This window comes from Belonocnema kinseyi, chromosome 2, assembly GCF_010883055.1.
Source record: "Belonocnema kinseyi isolate 2016_QV_RU_SX_M_011 chromosome 2, B_treatae_v1, whole genome shotgun sequence".
Lineage (NCBI taxonomy): Eukaryota > Metazoa > Arthropoda > Insecta > Hymenoptera > Cynipidae > Belonocnema > Belonocnema kinseyi.
In genome coordinates, this window is record NC_046658.1 from 19,240,525 (window position 1) to 19,256,358 (window position 15,834).

At 31.1% G+C, this 15,834-nt stretch overlaps 2 protein-coding genes across 4 annotated transcripts in view; both read left to right on the forward strand.

The window, feature by feature from the left end:
* LOC117168031 overlaps window positions 1–3,232 on the forward strand; it is a 4,985-nt gene extending 1,753 nt beyond the window's left edge. For both annotated transcript variants that reach the window (XM_033353357.1, XM_033353358.1), the window contains exons 2-3: window positions 309–462; window positions 2,387–3,232. In XM_033353357.1, coding sequence (XP_033209248.1) covers window positions 451–462; window positions 2,387–3,178 — 804 coding nt within the window. In that variant the 5' untranslated portion in view covers window positions 309–450 and the 3' untranslated portion in view covers window positions 3,179–3,232. The remainder of the gene's footprint in view (window positions 1–308; window positions 463–2,386) is intronic.
* Window positions 3,233–3,311: 79 nt separating this feature from the next.
* On the forward strand, window positions 3,312–5,499 carry LOC117167675. 2 transcript variants are annotated; one of them, XR_004466420.1, is made up of 3 exons: window positions 3,312–4,468; window positions 4,559–4,625; window positions 4,730–5,499. XR_004466420.1 is itself a non-coding variant. In XM_033352787.1 (2 exons), exons 1-2 carry the CDS (start codon window positions 4,447–4,449, stop codon window positions 5,053–5,055), a joined length of 348 nt encoding a protein of 115 aa, XP_033208678.1. In that variant the 5' UTR covers window positions 3,312–4,446; the 3' UTR covers window positions 5,056–5,499. The 2 variants fall into 2 exon arrangements, 1 of the variants encoding a protein (XP_033208678.1); XM_033352787.1 differs by lacking the exon at window positions 4,559–4,625.
* The last annotated feature ends 10,335 nt before the right edge of the window (window positions 5,500–15,834 follow it).

A 15,834-nucleotide genomic window follows, 5' to 3' on the forward strand; every position in this document is an offset into this window, starting at 1 on the left:
AAAGAGGGAGCTCTTCTTAATATTTTGACACCAAAATCATGTCGATACACCTTACCGACTGCGAGTAAAGCCACCCACGCTTCAACTTGACAGACTGTACTTTCTTACACCAGAGTTTTAACTTTTACAAACTCTTGAAGAAAAACTGTGCTATTCAAGCAGGAATTCTCGGGATTTTTTCCAAAATTGTTGTATATGATTTATTCCTTATCATACTTCCTTTTTACCTTTTGCCAGGAGCAAAGGGCAAATTTTTTTTTTCTCATCCTTATGCGAATCAGTTACTGATGACATCATTTTTTTTTTAGGTCAAAATTCCGGACATTTGTGCAGTTAACGGATGTTACAAAAAAGGTGATAAAAATAATCCAGCCATCAGTTTTTTATCGTTTCCAAAAAGTTCACATTATCGCACATTGTGGCTGAAAGTGTGTAAAAGGAAGAAAGTCAATGTTAAAAGTGGTAAGTTGGTAATATATGTAAACAAATTAAGAGAATTTCATGCATAAACTCAAAAAATGATTTGTTTCAATAAAAAAAAATTGTTGTTGGTCCAACCAGACGATATGGTTATTGTATAGACAACTAAATATTTGTTAACCCACCTACCTCCTTGTGGTTATTGTAACAAAATTTTGTGATTCTCTCATACCAAAAATACTTGTGAGCTGAACATTGCGTGTAAAAAAAAATGAAATTCATTAATATTTCTCTAGTATTGCATTAGCCTGCCTTTTTTGTAGGGTAGGGCAAGCGTATTTACACCCTTGAGTTAACTTTCAGTTTTTTTAAGAGCTAAGAGCATCACATTAATTTATTAATATTCATAAGCAACACTTTATACTGTATGCATGAGAAAAAGTATTCACTTCAATTTAGATTTCCTGTCCATGACTACTTGGAAACTGCAGTTTGTTCAGACCTGCATATCCATTGAAAATTTTGAAGTCATAGACAGTCACTTAAATTTAAAGTTTTAACCTCTTTCGTGCATATCAAGGGTGACCGCTGGACCGGTAAACCGGGAAATGACCGTGAATTTATTTTTCGACCGGGAGTTTTACAAATTTGTAGAAAAAAAGAATCCGTCCAACTTAGATTTCAACCGTTTTTTAAATAAAATTAGTTAAATGCTGATCTTTTTGAATAATGATGTCATTGAGCCATTTGAAATCGAAGATTTTTGAGAACAAAAATTTTTAGTTGATCAACTGTGAATATGAATGACATTATGATTTTTAAATTTGAATTGCACTGTAAATTTTTTAAAATAAATAATAATTGATTGTAAAAAACGATTCAACATGAATTAATTATTTCAAATTTTAAAATAACTTTTAAGTAGTATATTCATGACTAAAGGCTTTTATGAAATTTCAGTCTAAAAATTTCCATTTTTAAAATACGTAGTTTTAATTTTTGCACTTACAAAAAAAGGACAGTTACTTAATATTTAGAAGGATTTTTAAACTATTTAAAATAAAAATAATTTGACATAATTTAAACAGGGATTTCTCATTCTTTTAAAAATTTATATTTGGAACAAGAATTTATTCAGAATAATAACCGGGAATTTCAAATTTTAACAAATTCCTAGCTAGCACTAAAAATTTTCTAAAAGGAACAAAATTTTGAAGTGGAATAGCACATTTTTTCCAAAGAATTATAAGTCTGAGCTGAAGCAGAGAATTTTCAAATTTTAACTAATTTTGAATTGAAACTGGTACTTATCCGAAAGAATTATAATTCTTCTTGGAACTGGGAATGTTACAATTGAGATAAAATCCGAGCTTGAACAGGGAATTATTTATTATAATGAATTCTAATTCTAAGTTGAAACGGGACATTTTCGAGAAAAATTAAAATTATGACTTGGAACAGGGAATTTTACAAAAATTCGAATTCTTTCTGGAAACGGAACATTTTGGAAATGTTTTGAAATCCGGATTTGAACAAGGAATTTTCGACCAATTCTGACTTGGAAATGGAATTTATCCAGAGGAACAACAATTTTCGATGGAAAATTGAATTTGTTCAACAGAATTATTGGTCAGTGTCAAAACGATATATTTATGAAAAAAAAATAAATTATGAATTGGAACAGGAAGTTTTTCCAAAAAGTTATAATTCTTACAATTAATTGAAATGGAAGAATTTTCGAAATAAATTGAAATTCTGGATTTAAACAGGAAATCTTTTAAAAAGAATTAAAACTCCGCATTCAAATATGGAATTTTAAATTTTTAACCAATTCTGAGCTGAAATTAGAATTAAAAATTTCTCCTTTGACAAAAACGGCCACCCTGGTATTCCTCCTTTGAAAAAAATCAACATTTCATTGACAATAGTGCACATTTCAGCCAAAATATGTTCTGTTCACTTTCAGTCTCAGTATTTTCGAGAAAAGTCATTTGTTGACGTTATGCTGATCACAACACCAAGGAAAAAGCTTCGTGATGATGCCGTCCCAACAGAAAAACTTTCGCCAAGTGAGGGTGATCATGTGCAAGAGGGTGCGACAGAAGAATCTTTAGGAAGTGACAATCCTGAGTCAGGGAGTAATGCAGACCATAACGATAGTGGACATGGCTCACCGGGTACCGACTGCGGACATGGCTTACCAGATATCAATAATGATATTATTGACTTCATAAATGCTTTAATATCACAACCCTTATCCGAAAAAAATTTTGCAGAAGTTTTCGAAAGGTTAGCAAAGGCAAAAGCGGAAGTTACTGGAGATATAGAAGAGCTGTTAAAAGAGCAGAATGCAGAAACGTCCCAAGGTGCGGCAACTGATAAGGTAAAAACTGACTATCTCCAGGAAATTAAATACCTCAAAAGGGAAAGAGACCATTACTTCGTCAATTGGGTTGCATCAGTGAAAAGGGAGGCTTTGTGGAAGAGAGGTTGTCACATGTACAAAACAAGAGCAGAGTACGCAGAATCAAAATTGAGATTTGTTTATAGAGAAAAGGAGGGAATTGTTCTTAGACTGAGAGAAATATTCACTCCTGGAAAAGTAAATATGCTACTGAATCCTGGAAAGCGAACGACATGGAACCTTGAAGATATTGCAGGTGCAATTTCCATACTTGCTCTTACTGCCAAAAGTTACGAGTATCTCATGGCTGTCTTAAAAATTCCATTACCAGGGCTAACGACATTAAGACGCTGAATAGGTACATTTGACTCTGATTCAGGTGTTTTAAAACAAGTACTGAAAATTATGAAGAAAAAAGAAGAACAGCCGAGCATACGAGATAAAATAACTATTGTCAGCTTTGACGATGTACATGTATCAAATCTGTTTTGCATGGATAAAAAAAAGAGCAAATTCTTCAACCCCACAAAACTTGCCAAACGGTAATAGCTCGAGGTGTATTTAAAAATTGGAGGCAAGTTGTGTATGCCGATTTCGACAAGCCTATGACGAAAGAAATTCTCTTTGACATAATAGAGCAATTGCAAGAAAGCGGCTACACAGTTGTTGCCATGATCTCAGATGCACACGCCAGTAACACGAAGTTATGGAGTCACCTGGGTGTAGGCCAGAAATCACATTCTGGATTCCTTTTTTTGAATTTAATGGTGAAAAAACGGACAGAAAATATCTTAATTATTAGAAGTAAATAGCGGTGATTTGAAATGAGCCTTCTCTTTAACAGCGGAACATCTTCAGTGCAAAATGAATGCGCCTCAAAAGGTAAAGCTCGCAACGCAAATCTTTTCGAATAAGAACTCAAAAGCACTGATATTCTGTTTAAGACAACTGCAGCTGGGAAATGAAAATTTCAAAGATTTTAAGGGTTGCACGTTCCACAATGCTCCCATTTCAAAGAGGAATTCACCTCACCTCTCTCGCTTTGCTAAGTTTATTCCAACACTTGCAGGAAGCGTTTCGCATTGGAAATATTAAATATATTCTCACCAATCGGCTGAATCAAGACGTGTTAGAAAACTTTTTTTCTTTCATTTGTGGCGTGGGAAGAGGCCACGATCATCTAACTTCCCTGGAATTGAAACACCGTTTACGGTGGTACATTTTAGGAAGACACGCCATGGAGGTGCTTTCAAGTGGTTGCAACAATGAAAAAGACTTTAATGAAAAGTCTTTTCAATGCGTCCGACCTAGAAAAAGTCAATGCTGTAAAAATGAGTACTTCCTCTATTACAACGGACTTAGTCAAGGAAGATACGATTCTCGTCAACGCCTCAGATTTGTACGAAGATGCTGATGTACGTGCTGAAGACTTTGCAACTTCACAGCTTCATACGGACATCGTGGACATAACCAAGGAGGATATTATTGAAGGTAGAGAAGAAACTATCCGATTAGAAGAGTTATGCTAAACCCTTTTAGTCAATGAGAACGAGATTGAAGACGAAACTCTGGTCAGTCTTTCGGATGAATTTAAAACGAAAGAGGGAGAGGAGGATGACAAAATGGAAGATGCGGTGATTACAGGTTAGTAATAAAAGTATAACTTCTCGCAAAATTATAATCTGTTTTGCAATAGTCATATAGTATGAAAACGTAATCATTTTTTCTATACAGCGGCGCAGAACGTTTTAACGTCAGACGCTTCCGCATGTTCCCTGCCCGAAACCAACATTATATTATGGTATGGTAGATCTAATTGAAGTCTTGTGTAAAAAGTGATTTTGTGCCCGTTATGTTATTTCATTAAATCTATTATTATTATTATTATTATTATTATTGTTATAGCGGCATCTCTAGAAAAACATATTGCCATGAATCAGGAACTTGATCTTCTCCAGGCTTTTGAAACAGTTATGGCCACCGAAAAAATTGCACAAGAAGAGCTGAAATATATCGCTGGATATGTGGCAAAGCAAATCTCCCAAGATAAATCACTTCGCGTGTATACACCTTCTTTGCCACACAAGCCCAACAACGACTGGATTTGTCACTTATCCAAAGGCTATTTGAAATATCCGAGTGAAAAATTATTAACAGCTGCTCGAATAATTAATACAGAATATGAAAATTATCATGGAGCAACATTTTCAAGGGATCCTCAAATTTTTTAAACTGTAGCATCGAGGACAAGTGTCAAATTAGTAGAAAAAGTTGAGATGAAGGTTCTGCTGTGCTTGATGCGTACCCGAACCTACATACGGTTACGGAATTTGAACCAGCAATTATACGCAGGAAGGAAAAGAAGAAAGGAAGAAAGACGCATGCCAAAGTTCACGAACATTAGATAATGTGTGCATCATAGCGTATAATGGAGTAGACCAAAAAAAAACCCTTTAAGGAATAGCGGATTGTAAGATGGGAAAAAGTTAAAGGTAGTCACGCGCCCAGAAGAAAACCGGCATCATGAAGGATAATGAAATTTTAAAGGTTCACAACCTATCCAGTCGTTTCGAATGTCACTTGATCATATATGAACTGATATTTTTGAATGACATATTTATCGCCTTTAACATTTCTGTGATTTTAATTAGAAATGATTGTTTTGAATGTTTAATTCTAAAACACTGTAATCGTAGAGGTGTTGAAACTACAGTTTTTCTCAAATTAATGTTTAGATTAATTTATTGAAAATTAAAAGCATTTGAAATCAAACTTTCTTGTTAAAAAACATTTTTATTTAATCAACTGTAAATCTAAATTAATTAATTTTTGTAATTGAATTTTACATAATTAAAGGTTTTTATTAAATTAAAAATATTGTTTTAGTCGGAAGTATTTCATTTTTATAGGGGACGATTTCAAAAAGGCCGAAAAATAAAATTCCTATGGGAAATTGCTCTTTTTAAAGAGATAAAAATACTGCGTTTTAATTATATAGACAAACAGTTTATTCAAATTGCAGATGAAAGGTACGTCTAATTCATATGAATGAGAGGAGATTAACTTTTGCTTTACAATCTCACGCATTCCAATATTCTTTCTAATATTCAACAATTCCCAACACTGGAATTCAGGAATAACAAAATTCCCGAATTGGAAAATTACGGGATAATAAATTCCTGCCAGATTGTAATATTATCGAATTTGACATTTCCCGAAGAATAAAGTTTTCGACAGGAAGATACCCAATTATAAAATATCCCAGCTAAAAGATTCCTGAATTACATATAAAATTTTTGAATTGCAAGAATGAAAAAATTTTTTAAAATTATTTGATTATTACAAAAAATAAATGCTGAATTGAATCCTGCAAAGTTTGTTTGGAAAATATCATTAGTTTTGGAGAAAATTTAGTCCGAAATTTCCTATTTGTTCGAGGCTCTCGTGTTTTTGCATTAATTTTTTTATATCATTCTCATGCATTTGTGGTTATTTTCAATCCGAACAATAATTTTAAAAACTTGAACCAGTAAACAAAATTTATTTGATTATTGTGTTTTCAATCAATAAATAATATTTATAAAAATACCATGTTTAATTGTTTTGATTTAGGAATTTTCTCGTTACGATATTTTATTATCCAGCAATTTCCAAATTCGGTAATATGGTCAACTTTTCGGGGATTTGATCATTCGTGAATATTTTTTTTCGGAATTATTTCTATCCCAAATTATTAAGGTATTTTTTTAAAATTCCAAAAATAATTTAAAAAATGGAAAATATTTCAAGAAGTTTAGAACAAAATTTATATTTTTGAAGATTTCGAGAAAGAAGCTTTAGAAGAATTTTCAAAGGTTTCAAGAGAATGAAATATTTATCTTCTTGAACAGTTCTACAATTTTAATTACAAATTATTGTTTTGAATCTGTAATTCTAAAACACTGTAAATGTTGAGATCTTAAAGCTGCAGTATTTTTAAAAATTAATTTTTAGATTAATTTTTGGACATTTTGAATTTCGTAGTTCATCGTAAAGTAGCTCAAAAAGCATACATTCAAAATTTTACATTAAAAGCTGTGATAGTGTCATTTTTTGAACTTCTTCTAGCATTATTCTTCTGCGCAAAGTGTTAAAATTGAAACGATTCAAAATTTACAATTCGAATTTCACATTCTAAAAAAACTAACAGTTAAACGATCTGAAATTGATACATCAGCAATTGAATAATTTCGGTAATATTGTATTATTACAATTCTAGAGTTCTGAGTTTCCATGTTCAACGCTAAATTTTAAATTTTGCTCCCTCATGGGTTTTCATTTTGCAATTAAGATATAATTAATTTACTTTTGGAAAATATAATTAGCAGTTTTAAACTTATTAATTTGTAAACTATTGCAATGTACTTCAAAGTTTATATGATCTAAGTCATCTGATATACTTTTGGCAGTTTCAGAAATACAAAAAATTATATAATTCTAGAGTAATATTAGAAATAGAAAAGAAACATCAGAGTTTGGCTTGAAGTTTAGACCTCTTTTAATATTTGTCGAAAAAAGCATTGGTTTTTGTCAATGTAAACATGTGATGCTTTAACAAACATTGCCTTTTGCTTCTTTACCATTCGACGAGTTGAATTTTTTAAATTGTGTTATAATGTAATATTTGATAACGAACCATGCTATTCTATGCATTGCGATAGAAATTGGAATCCTCAATTATATTAAAAAACAAAAACTCAGTCCTGATTCATTGAGTTTTTGATCGTCGGGGAAGTTTTATTCAGAAAGGGGTAACGAGGTTCTAATAAATAGCGAAATGACTTTTAGATTAGAATTACCAAGGGTTTCGAAATCGGCTTTTGGTGCCAATATAATACCGAATTTTCAAATAAAGAAAAACTTACTTACTATATATGCGAATGCTAAAGAAGCATAGAAAAATATTTGATCCCAAGCGGTTGTTCCATTCTCAGAAATTCGAGATAAAATATGATGATGCCGCACTGTAAAACGCCTACAAAAAGAAGAAAATTATATTTTTCCGATAAACGATAATATTTTAAAGCAAGATCGATGGTGGTGGAACTGAGTGCTTTCAATACAATGTGTATTTATTTCTTTAAGACTCTTGTATGCAAGAAAACACATTTTCGTGAGAATGCGGGAAGTCTGATTTTACACTGCTACGCTTTGTTTTTTATTCACGTAATTCGAAGTTCAAATCATAGAATTTCAGTATTCTAAAACTTAATAAATAATATGCTTCTTATAATTGTATATGAAATGAATTTTTAACTTAAAATTATTGTATTTACAAACACTTTTATTCTTAGGAAAATTGAAAAAACTTTCATTTGTTCGTTTCACATATTTGAAAATGCCCCTTACTTCTTCAAATGGCCGCGTAGCTGGTATCGTTGCTGATTAGCCGCATTTTTTTTACTTGCGCGTGGCTAGACCTTCAGTGGGTTGGATCATGATGGGCGCTATTTTCCCTAGGTACGCCGCTGATAACTAAGATGGCTGGTTGTGGTGGAGTGCATTTGTCGACGAAACTGGGGGAGCTGATGCAAAGATATAAACGTAGATGCGGTGCGGGCTTAGTTGCCCGCCATAAATATAGACGGCGCGTCCGGCGAAAAAAGTCACTTCCCCTCTACCCATCGCTCCCCGCAGAAAGCACCTATCGATATAGTTTGCCAAGAGCCACTTGGAGCGTTGTAAGCAACTGTCGGCACACCTTCGAGGCGCACTGATGGTAAACTTAGCTTGGAAAAGAACCATTTGGATTGAAAGTAAATTGCCAATTAAAACATTTTTACATTTATAACTTTGCAAAACTTGGTTGTTTTAATAAATACCACAAATATAAGTCGATGAGTAATTTATATTACGGTTTCATATATTTTCAACTAATTCTAAAATTTTTAATTATAATTTTCATTCTATATATTGTCTATATATAGTTCTTTAATATTATTTAGTTTTTATTTTGATTTTTGTGGTCGGCAATTTCTACGGACTTTTTTAGACTATTCAAGTTCTCGTATGTATTTTCCAATTTCTTAATTATTATATATTCTAACGTTTTTATAAAAATATAATTATAATTCCAAGTGATAGGAAAATTGTTCTTTCGGTTTTTAGATGTTAAGACGAAAGTTCCAAGTCAGATTACGTTTCGCATTGGCAAACAAAATTAGACGAATAGAATTTCACTGGCATATTCATAAAAAATATCATATTCCATGAAATATATTATAAAATAAACTTTAAATCATTATAATTGATACAGCTGACTCGAAATATACATATAATTCAAATTATTTTTTAAGTTTTTCAGGAGTTTTAAATTTTTGAAATATTTTAGACACTGTAAACTTCCCAAAATAACAAAATGCTGAAACCTGAAATTTCCGAAATAAAAAATTCTAGAATAATGAAATTCTGGACAGTTTACAATATTATCGAATTTGAAAATTCCCGAATAATAAAACTCCAGGCCGAATGTTGTCTAATGATAAAATATACAAACTAGAAAATTCCCGAATTGCAGAAATTGAGAAAACAGTTATGTGGTCAATATTATTTATTTATTATAAACACAATAATCAAATATTTTTATTATAGAAATATGGTTTAATGTTTAATTTTTTTAAATTATTGTTTTAATTTAAAATAACAATAATTGTATAAAAATGTGATACAAACAAAAATTGAAAACACGTGAGCTTCAAATTTAACAAATTTTGCAGGATTCAATGCAGGCTGATTTAACGCGACTTTTATTTTTATTTTTTTAAATAATAATTTTATTTTTGCGAGCGTTTTCTGTAATGTACAAAAATAAAATGGACATTTTCAAACAACTTTTTTTATCCAAAAATACATTTGTTCAATTATTGTTATTTTTAATTCAAACAATAATTTTTAGAAACTTTAAACATTAAAAAAGTAAATTGTCGAGAATTTTCCAATTCGGGACTTTTATATTTCGACAATGTCCCGAATTGGAAAATTAAAAATAAAATTCCCACATTACTGTAAAAATTCCGAAATTATAACATTGCAATGTTATAATTTCGGAATTTTTACAGTGATGTGTGAATTTTATTTTTCGGAAAGAGCGACTGAAAAATCCCGAAAAATAAAGTTCCTGACACTGTAAAATTCGTACATTGAAAAATAACCAATAATAAAATTCCCGAAATATAAAAGTCGAATTGGAAAATTCACGAAAAATAAAATAAATAAAATTCCAGACAATAAGATATTACCGAATTTTAAAAATCTCCAAAGAAAATGCCCGAATCATAAAATATTCGTACTAGAAAATTCCTGAATTTAAACAATTTAAAAAATTGTTTTTTAAATATTAATTATTTATTGAAAATACAATAATCGAATATATATTTCTGGATGAAAAAATTTGTTTGAAAATGTGCATAGTATTTGAAAAAAACATTAAAAAGTTCTGAAAAATCGAATTTTTTATTATTAAAAAAAAATAATAAAAATAAATTTTGATATAAATCGTTGTTGAATTGAATCCTGCAAAGCTTGTTTCAAAAATGTTATTATGTAGGTACGAAGAAAATTTAGGCAGAAAATTTTTTTCTTTCAAAGCACACGTGTTTTTTAATGTATGTTTTAATACAATTTTTATAAAATTACTATTCAGGTGCCGGAGATTTCATTTTTTGGGATTTTTCATTCATCCCTTTCGGAATTTTTGTTAGTGGTCCCATATTTTTATACCTCCTCTTAAAATTATGTAATTTTTCAAAATAAAAAGTAAACATTTTAAAACATTTCAAAATCATCAAAAGTATCTATTCTCTTTTAAATTATTTCAAATCTTTTAAAATTATTTTTAAAATTTTTCGGAACTTTTAAATGTCTTTTAGACTGATCTCCATTTTTCCGAACATTTTTGTAAAATCCTGCACACAAAATTGTTTTAAGAGCTTCAAGATTTTTTCTAATATTGTAAATCTTTTGAAATGTTTTGTAATATTTTTAAACATTCTCTTTGAGTTATGTACTTTTTCAAACTAAAAAATCATTTTAAATCTACCCAGAAATTTTTATTGTTTTCCTAGTATTTCAAAATTCTTGAGGAGCTCCACATTTTGTTCTTTTCTTTGTAACATTTAGAAACCTCCAGCTTATTTGATTTTTTTTGCTGAATTAATGCTTATAAAACTTTTCTTTAAGAATCAAAATGAAATACTTTTACCTTCGAAATACAAATAAAAAAATTCAAGAATTATAATCGTTACACTCCAAGTTTAAATTTGTCACTCTGAAATTGTGACAATTCATTTTCAAATTGTTTACTATTGAAAATTGTTTTTTTTTTTATTTCCAAACCAAATAGATTAAAAATGGAATATTTTATACTGAAATAATACTTCAAAAAGATTTTGAAATTGAATAAAGGCGTTCATTTAAGAAGCCATTAATTCGAACTTTACACTTGTGTCACTACTAAGGCTTTCCCTACCGAAAGAAATCTCTGAGTTTTCTTTAGCGAAATAGCCTGGCCTATTTTAGTCTATAAACAAAGTCGATTTGAAACAAAATAGTCTCGGAGATAGTGTGAGATATTTGGGTCCTTTCCTAGATCCTTTTAGTGGTTCTTTTAAGAGTGGTGCGACGGTAATATAATGTTCCTTTTGTATTCGTAACGTACCGGGCGGGCAGAGTTATTTACAGTAGTTGGCCGTGGCTAATCCGCTCTCCCTTTTTAAGTTTCTCTTCAAATTATTAACACTTTTTTTTAATTGATGAATTTTCTCATTATACTTATTTATAATTATAACTTATATACTGATATACAATTTTTTAGTTGAATTCAAAAATGTTGTCTTTTTTGGCGTATCTCATTCCATTTACGAGAAACGTTCTATTTATTCAAATTTTAAGCATTAAAAAAAAATTAGATATCTCAAGTCATTGAAACCCGTAGAGTCCGAATTATTATGTTTTAAGCTGTTACCTATGAAATTAAAAAAAATCTACTTCTAAATTTTAATCCGAAAGCTTAACAAAGGAAATTTGAGTGTCAGCTACTTTACTGAGATAGCCTCTCTGCTTGTTATTTATGATAGTATTCTTATTTCAATTTCGGAAAAGATATTTTAAAGCCTTCAGACCATTTAAACGAGCTTTCTGGACCTTTAAAAATATCTACCTGAGTGCCTGCGGAGAATTTCTCCCGGTTTCTTTGACCTAAAGAATTTTTAGTATATACTCAAAGAATCTTTTCGGTAGGGTTGCAATTAAATTAGTTCAAATTTTAACGTGAAAATATGTAAATTATATCATTTTGAACAGATCTAGAATCACCTTGTAAAATCAATCACTGTTTAGTTTTTAATACTCGAACTGCAGTTCAATTTTCAAATTTACTTTCATTTTCTGATTTGTCCCGGTCGCGAGCCTAGCTTAATATTTAAAACAACTTTCATTTTTTTGTAATTGTAATTTTTCGGGTGTAACTTACGGGACAATAATTGTATTCTTTGAAAGATTTTCTTAAATTTTCTGCAGTTTACCTTTTTTACATATCTAGATGTCAAAAAAGCCTACCCAATTTTTTAAAATATTAATAACTTATTTTCTAAGAGAAAATCACCCCTGTTTACCTGTCACTGAAATGGATTAGAAAAAAATTGCCAAGACCCAAGAATAAAAATTGGATGTACAGCGAATTTTTTAGTTTTTAATTGAGATTATCTTTAACTTTGTGATATAAAAAAATTCCATACACATTTATTTTTAATAATACTCTAGGAAAAAATCAACAAGATCGAGCGCCGAAATTATAATTAGAGCAAATTTCCTGTAATTCTATAGGGACGGCTGAAATATCCCGAAAAATAAAATTTCCGACTCGGTAAAACTCTCTGTCCCAAAAAATACAATTCCAAAATTAATAAGATTCCTGAACAGTTTATAATATTAACAAATTTGAAAATTCCCAAATAATAAGACTCCCTAAATAAAATTGTTTCTTAATCAATATTAATTATTTATTAAAACTACGATAATAAAATATTGTTATCAAATCAATTTTTGTTTAATATTTAAAGTGTTAAAAATTATTGTTTGAATTTAAAATTAAAAATATACAAAAAATTTTACCGACAAATTAATATATAAAAACACGCGTTTTTTAATTAACATTTCGATTTTTCAGAAGAACTTTTGTGATTTAAAAAATACTATATACATTTTCAACCAAAATATCTTATCCAGAAATATATTTTGTTTTAATTATTATTTTAAATGTAAACAATAATGTTTAAATACTTCAAACATTAAAAAAGTTGTTTCTTTGGTATAAATATTTGATTATTTCAATTAAAAAAAAAATTGTCAAAGAAAAATGCTTTCAGCATTTGTTTATCTTAAAATGTCTTCCTATAATACTTTTTTAAAAATTAAAAATATGATTTTTCAAAAACATTTTTTTTATAATTAAAAAAAGACTGTACCGAAAACCTGGATTAAGCTTCAGATCTGAAAAAATTCAACGATACATACATGTAAAACTTTTCTAACCTCAAAAAATTTTTCTACTGCTTTACCATCATATTTTACGAAGAATGAGAAAACAAGAATTCGACTTGGTAGTACGATGAGGGCAGCCCCTCGATAGGGCAGAAAATGTGATGTCCTATATATATAATTCCCGACTTCGACGCTCCGTACCGCATCTACGTTTATAATATCTTTGGCTGATGGCTAGACCGTGTATTCTTAGATCATGTATACTTCTACATACCATGACCAAACAAACCATGGTCCCGCCACGCGCAGTAAAAAAATGGCAACCCATCAGACGGTTTGGCCCGACGATCTTCCATCTTGGATTCATGGATGGAATTCCGAGGTACGGCGATGGTGCATTTATTGCCAGACTTAGGCGTTTAAACTTAATGCTCCAAGGAAGGGGACATGCGCACTGTGATTTGCTATCTCCTTTTCTCCCGCAAGAAATGTGCGAGTGAGTGTCGTGTTGAATGACAACTAAAAACTGAGGTTATGTTCCTGTAAATATTGTCAATTGAGTTTGTCAGTATACGTGCTTATTTATTTCTGTGTTTTTGAAGAGAATTAATTTGACAAATTGTGACCTAGAAAGTATGGACAAGTAATGCAGATTTAATTGTAAACATTAAATGATATGAAATGTGCAGACTGAATAATGTGACAATATAATTGTTATAATATTAGGTAATATGTTGTTGTGGTTGTCAAGAACTGGCACACACTCGCACACTTCTTGCGGGAGAAAAGGAGATAGCAAATCACACTGGGCCTGTCCCCTTCCTTGTGAGCATTGTATTTAAACGCAATGAATGTACAGTTACCGCAGTCAGACCGTATGTACGGGGATAGGTCTTTTTGTTTTTACTCCGTGATTTACACGCCTGTTGTATGCAGACGGAAAATGTATCTTCCTCCCACTTTATCATATGATGATGCCATACATTTATCTCACTCTAGATTTTCCATCTAATGGAAAAACAGAGACGAATCTAGAGTGCAATAAATGCGTGGCATATTCACATGGTAAAATGAGCGGAAAATAGATTTTTCGTTTGCATACGGCAAAGGTGTAAATACACCTTGAGGGTACTCGGTTTTACACTCCAAGTCGAACGCAAAAAATGTATAGCACTTCCGCGTGAGTTCAGGACAATTTTTCACTGAAACGGATGTGGGAATCATGGAGAATAGGCATAAGGAGCCCAAAGTAGTGTAACCGAAAATGAGCAAATTTTTGTGGTATGGGCATGGTTACAATACTTTCCATTCCCGTGTATGGCGCTAATGTGGCTTGGGGATAAAATGGCAGCTGCCTATGTTTACATCGTTGGTAAAAAACTTCCCAAAAAAGAAATGTCACAGATACCAGGAGAAAAATCCTTTGAAAAGAAAAAAGGTTGCTGCGCACAAGAAGTACTGGTTTGGAAAGTGTAAAAGGGACAGTCGGTGCAAATCCTACTTGGAGTGTACTTCGTTATTTTATTTACAAGTATTTAAGAGGGTCTACATAGAAGTAATGTTAAGGAATTTAAAATCAAAAACATTAAAAACAATAAAATTGAAGCAAATAATAAATTGTTGTGCATACAAATTAATAACACCGGCACACAAAAAAGTAGTCTACCGAAAGACTACACTAGCATATCCATATGTTTTTGGGGTCGCTGAATTCGAATCCGGTGTCCAAATAACTAAGTAGGCTCGTATTTTTTTGAAAAATGAAAAAATAGACGTACAATCGACAAAAACAGCAACTTTTCAGGTATATTTTTGCAAAAAAAAATATATATATTCTCACCCGGTGGACTTAACCAACATATTTATACGTCTTTTGGGTCCCTGCACTTTAAATCTGAGGCCCAAATAACCAATTTGGCTAATACTTTTTCGAACATCGCAAAAATAGACATAAAATCGGCGAATACAACGATTTTTCTTGTATACTTTTGTAACAACAAAATTTTTCATGCCCGGTGGTCTAAATCAGCATATCCTTATGTTTTTGGGGTCGCTGAATCCGCATCCGGCGTCAAAATAACCCAGTTGGCTCATACTAGGCAGTCTGATAAGTCCCTGAAAAATGAAACACGGAGACGTTTTTTTGGCCAAAGTCGGTTTTATTTTTCAACATACTCTCCTTTTAGGTCGATACAGCGAGTCCAACGATTTTATAACTTTTTGATACCGTCCGAAAAGTACTCGATCGGAAGGTCTCCAAAATACGCCTCAGTTTCAGCTATGAGCTCCTCATTTAAGTAAAAACGCTTACCGGTGAGCCATCTCTTCAGGTTAGGGAACAAGTAATAGTCGCTGGGGGCCAGGTCTGGTGAATACGGTGGCTCAAGAATCAATTCGAAGCCGATTTCATGCAATTTTGCTTGTGCAACTAAGCATGAATGAACAAGCGCATTGTCGTGATGATAAAGCGGTTTTTTCTTCTTCAAATGCGG

Coding starts and splice junctions, on each gene's coding strand:
- LOC117167675 (XM_033352787.1), top strand. CDS start 4,447: ATGGAAGATGCGGTGATTACAG. Junction 4,469..4,729: donor GGAAGATGCGGTGATTACAG/GTTAGTAATAAA, acceptor TTATTGTTATAG/CGGCATCTCTAGAAAAACAT.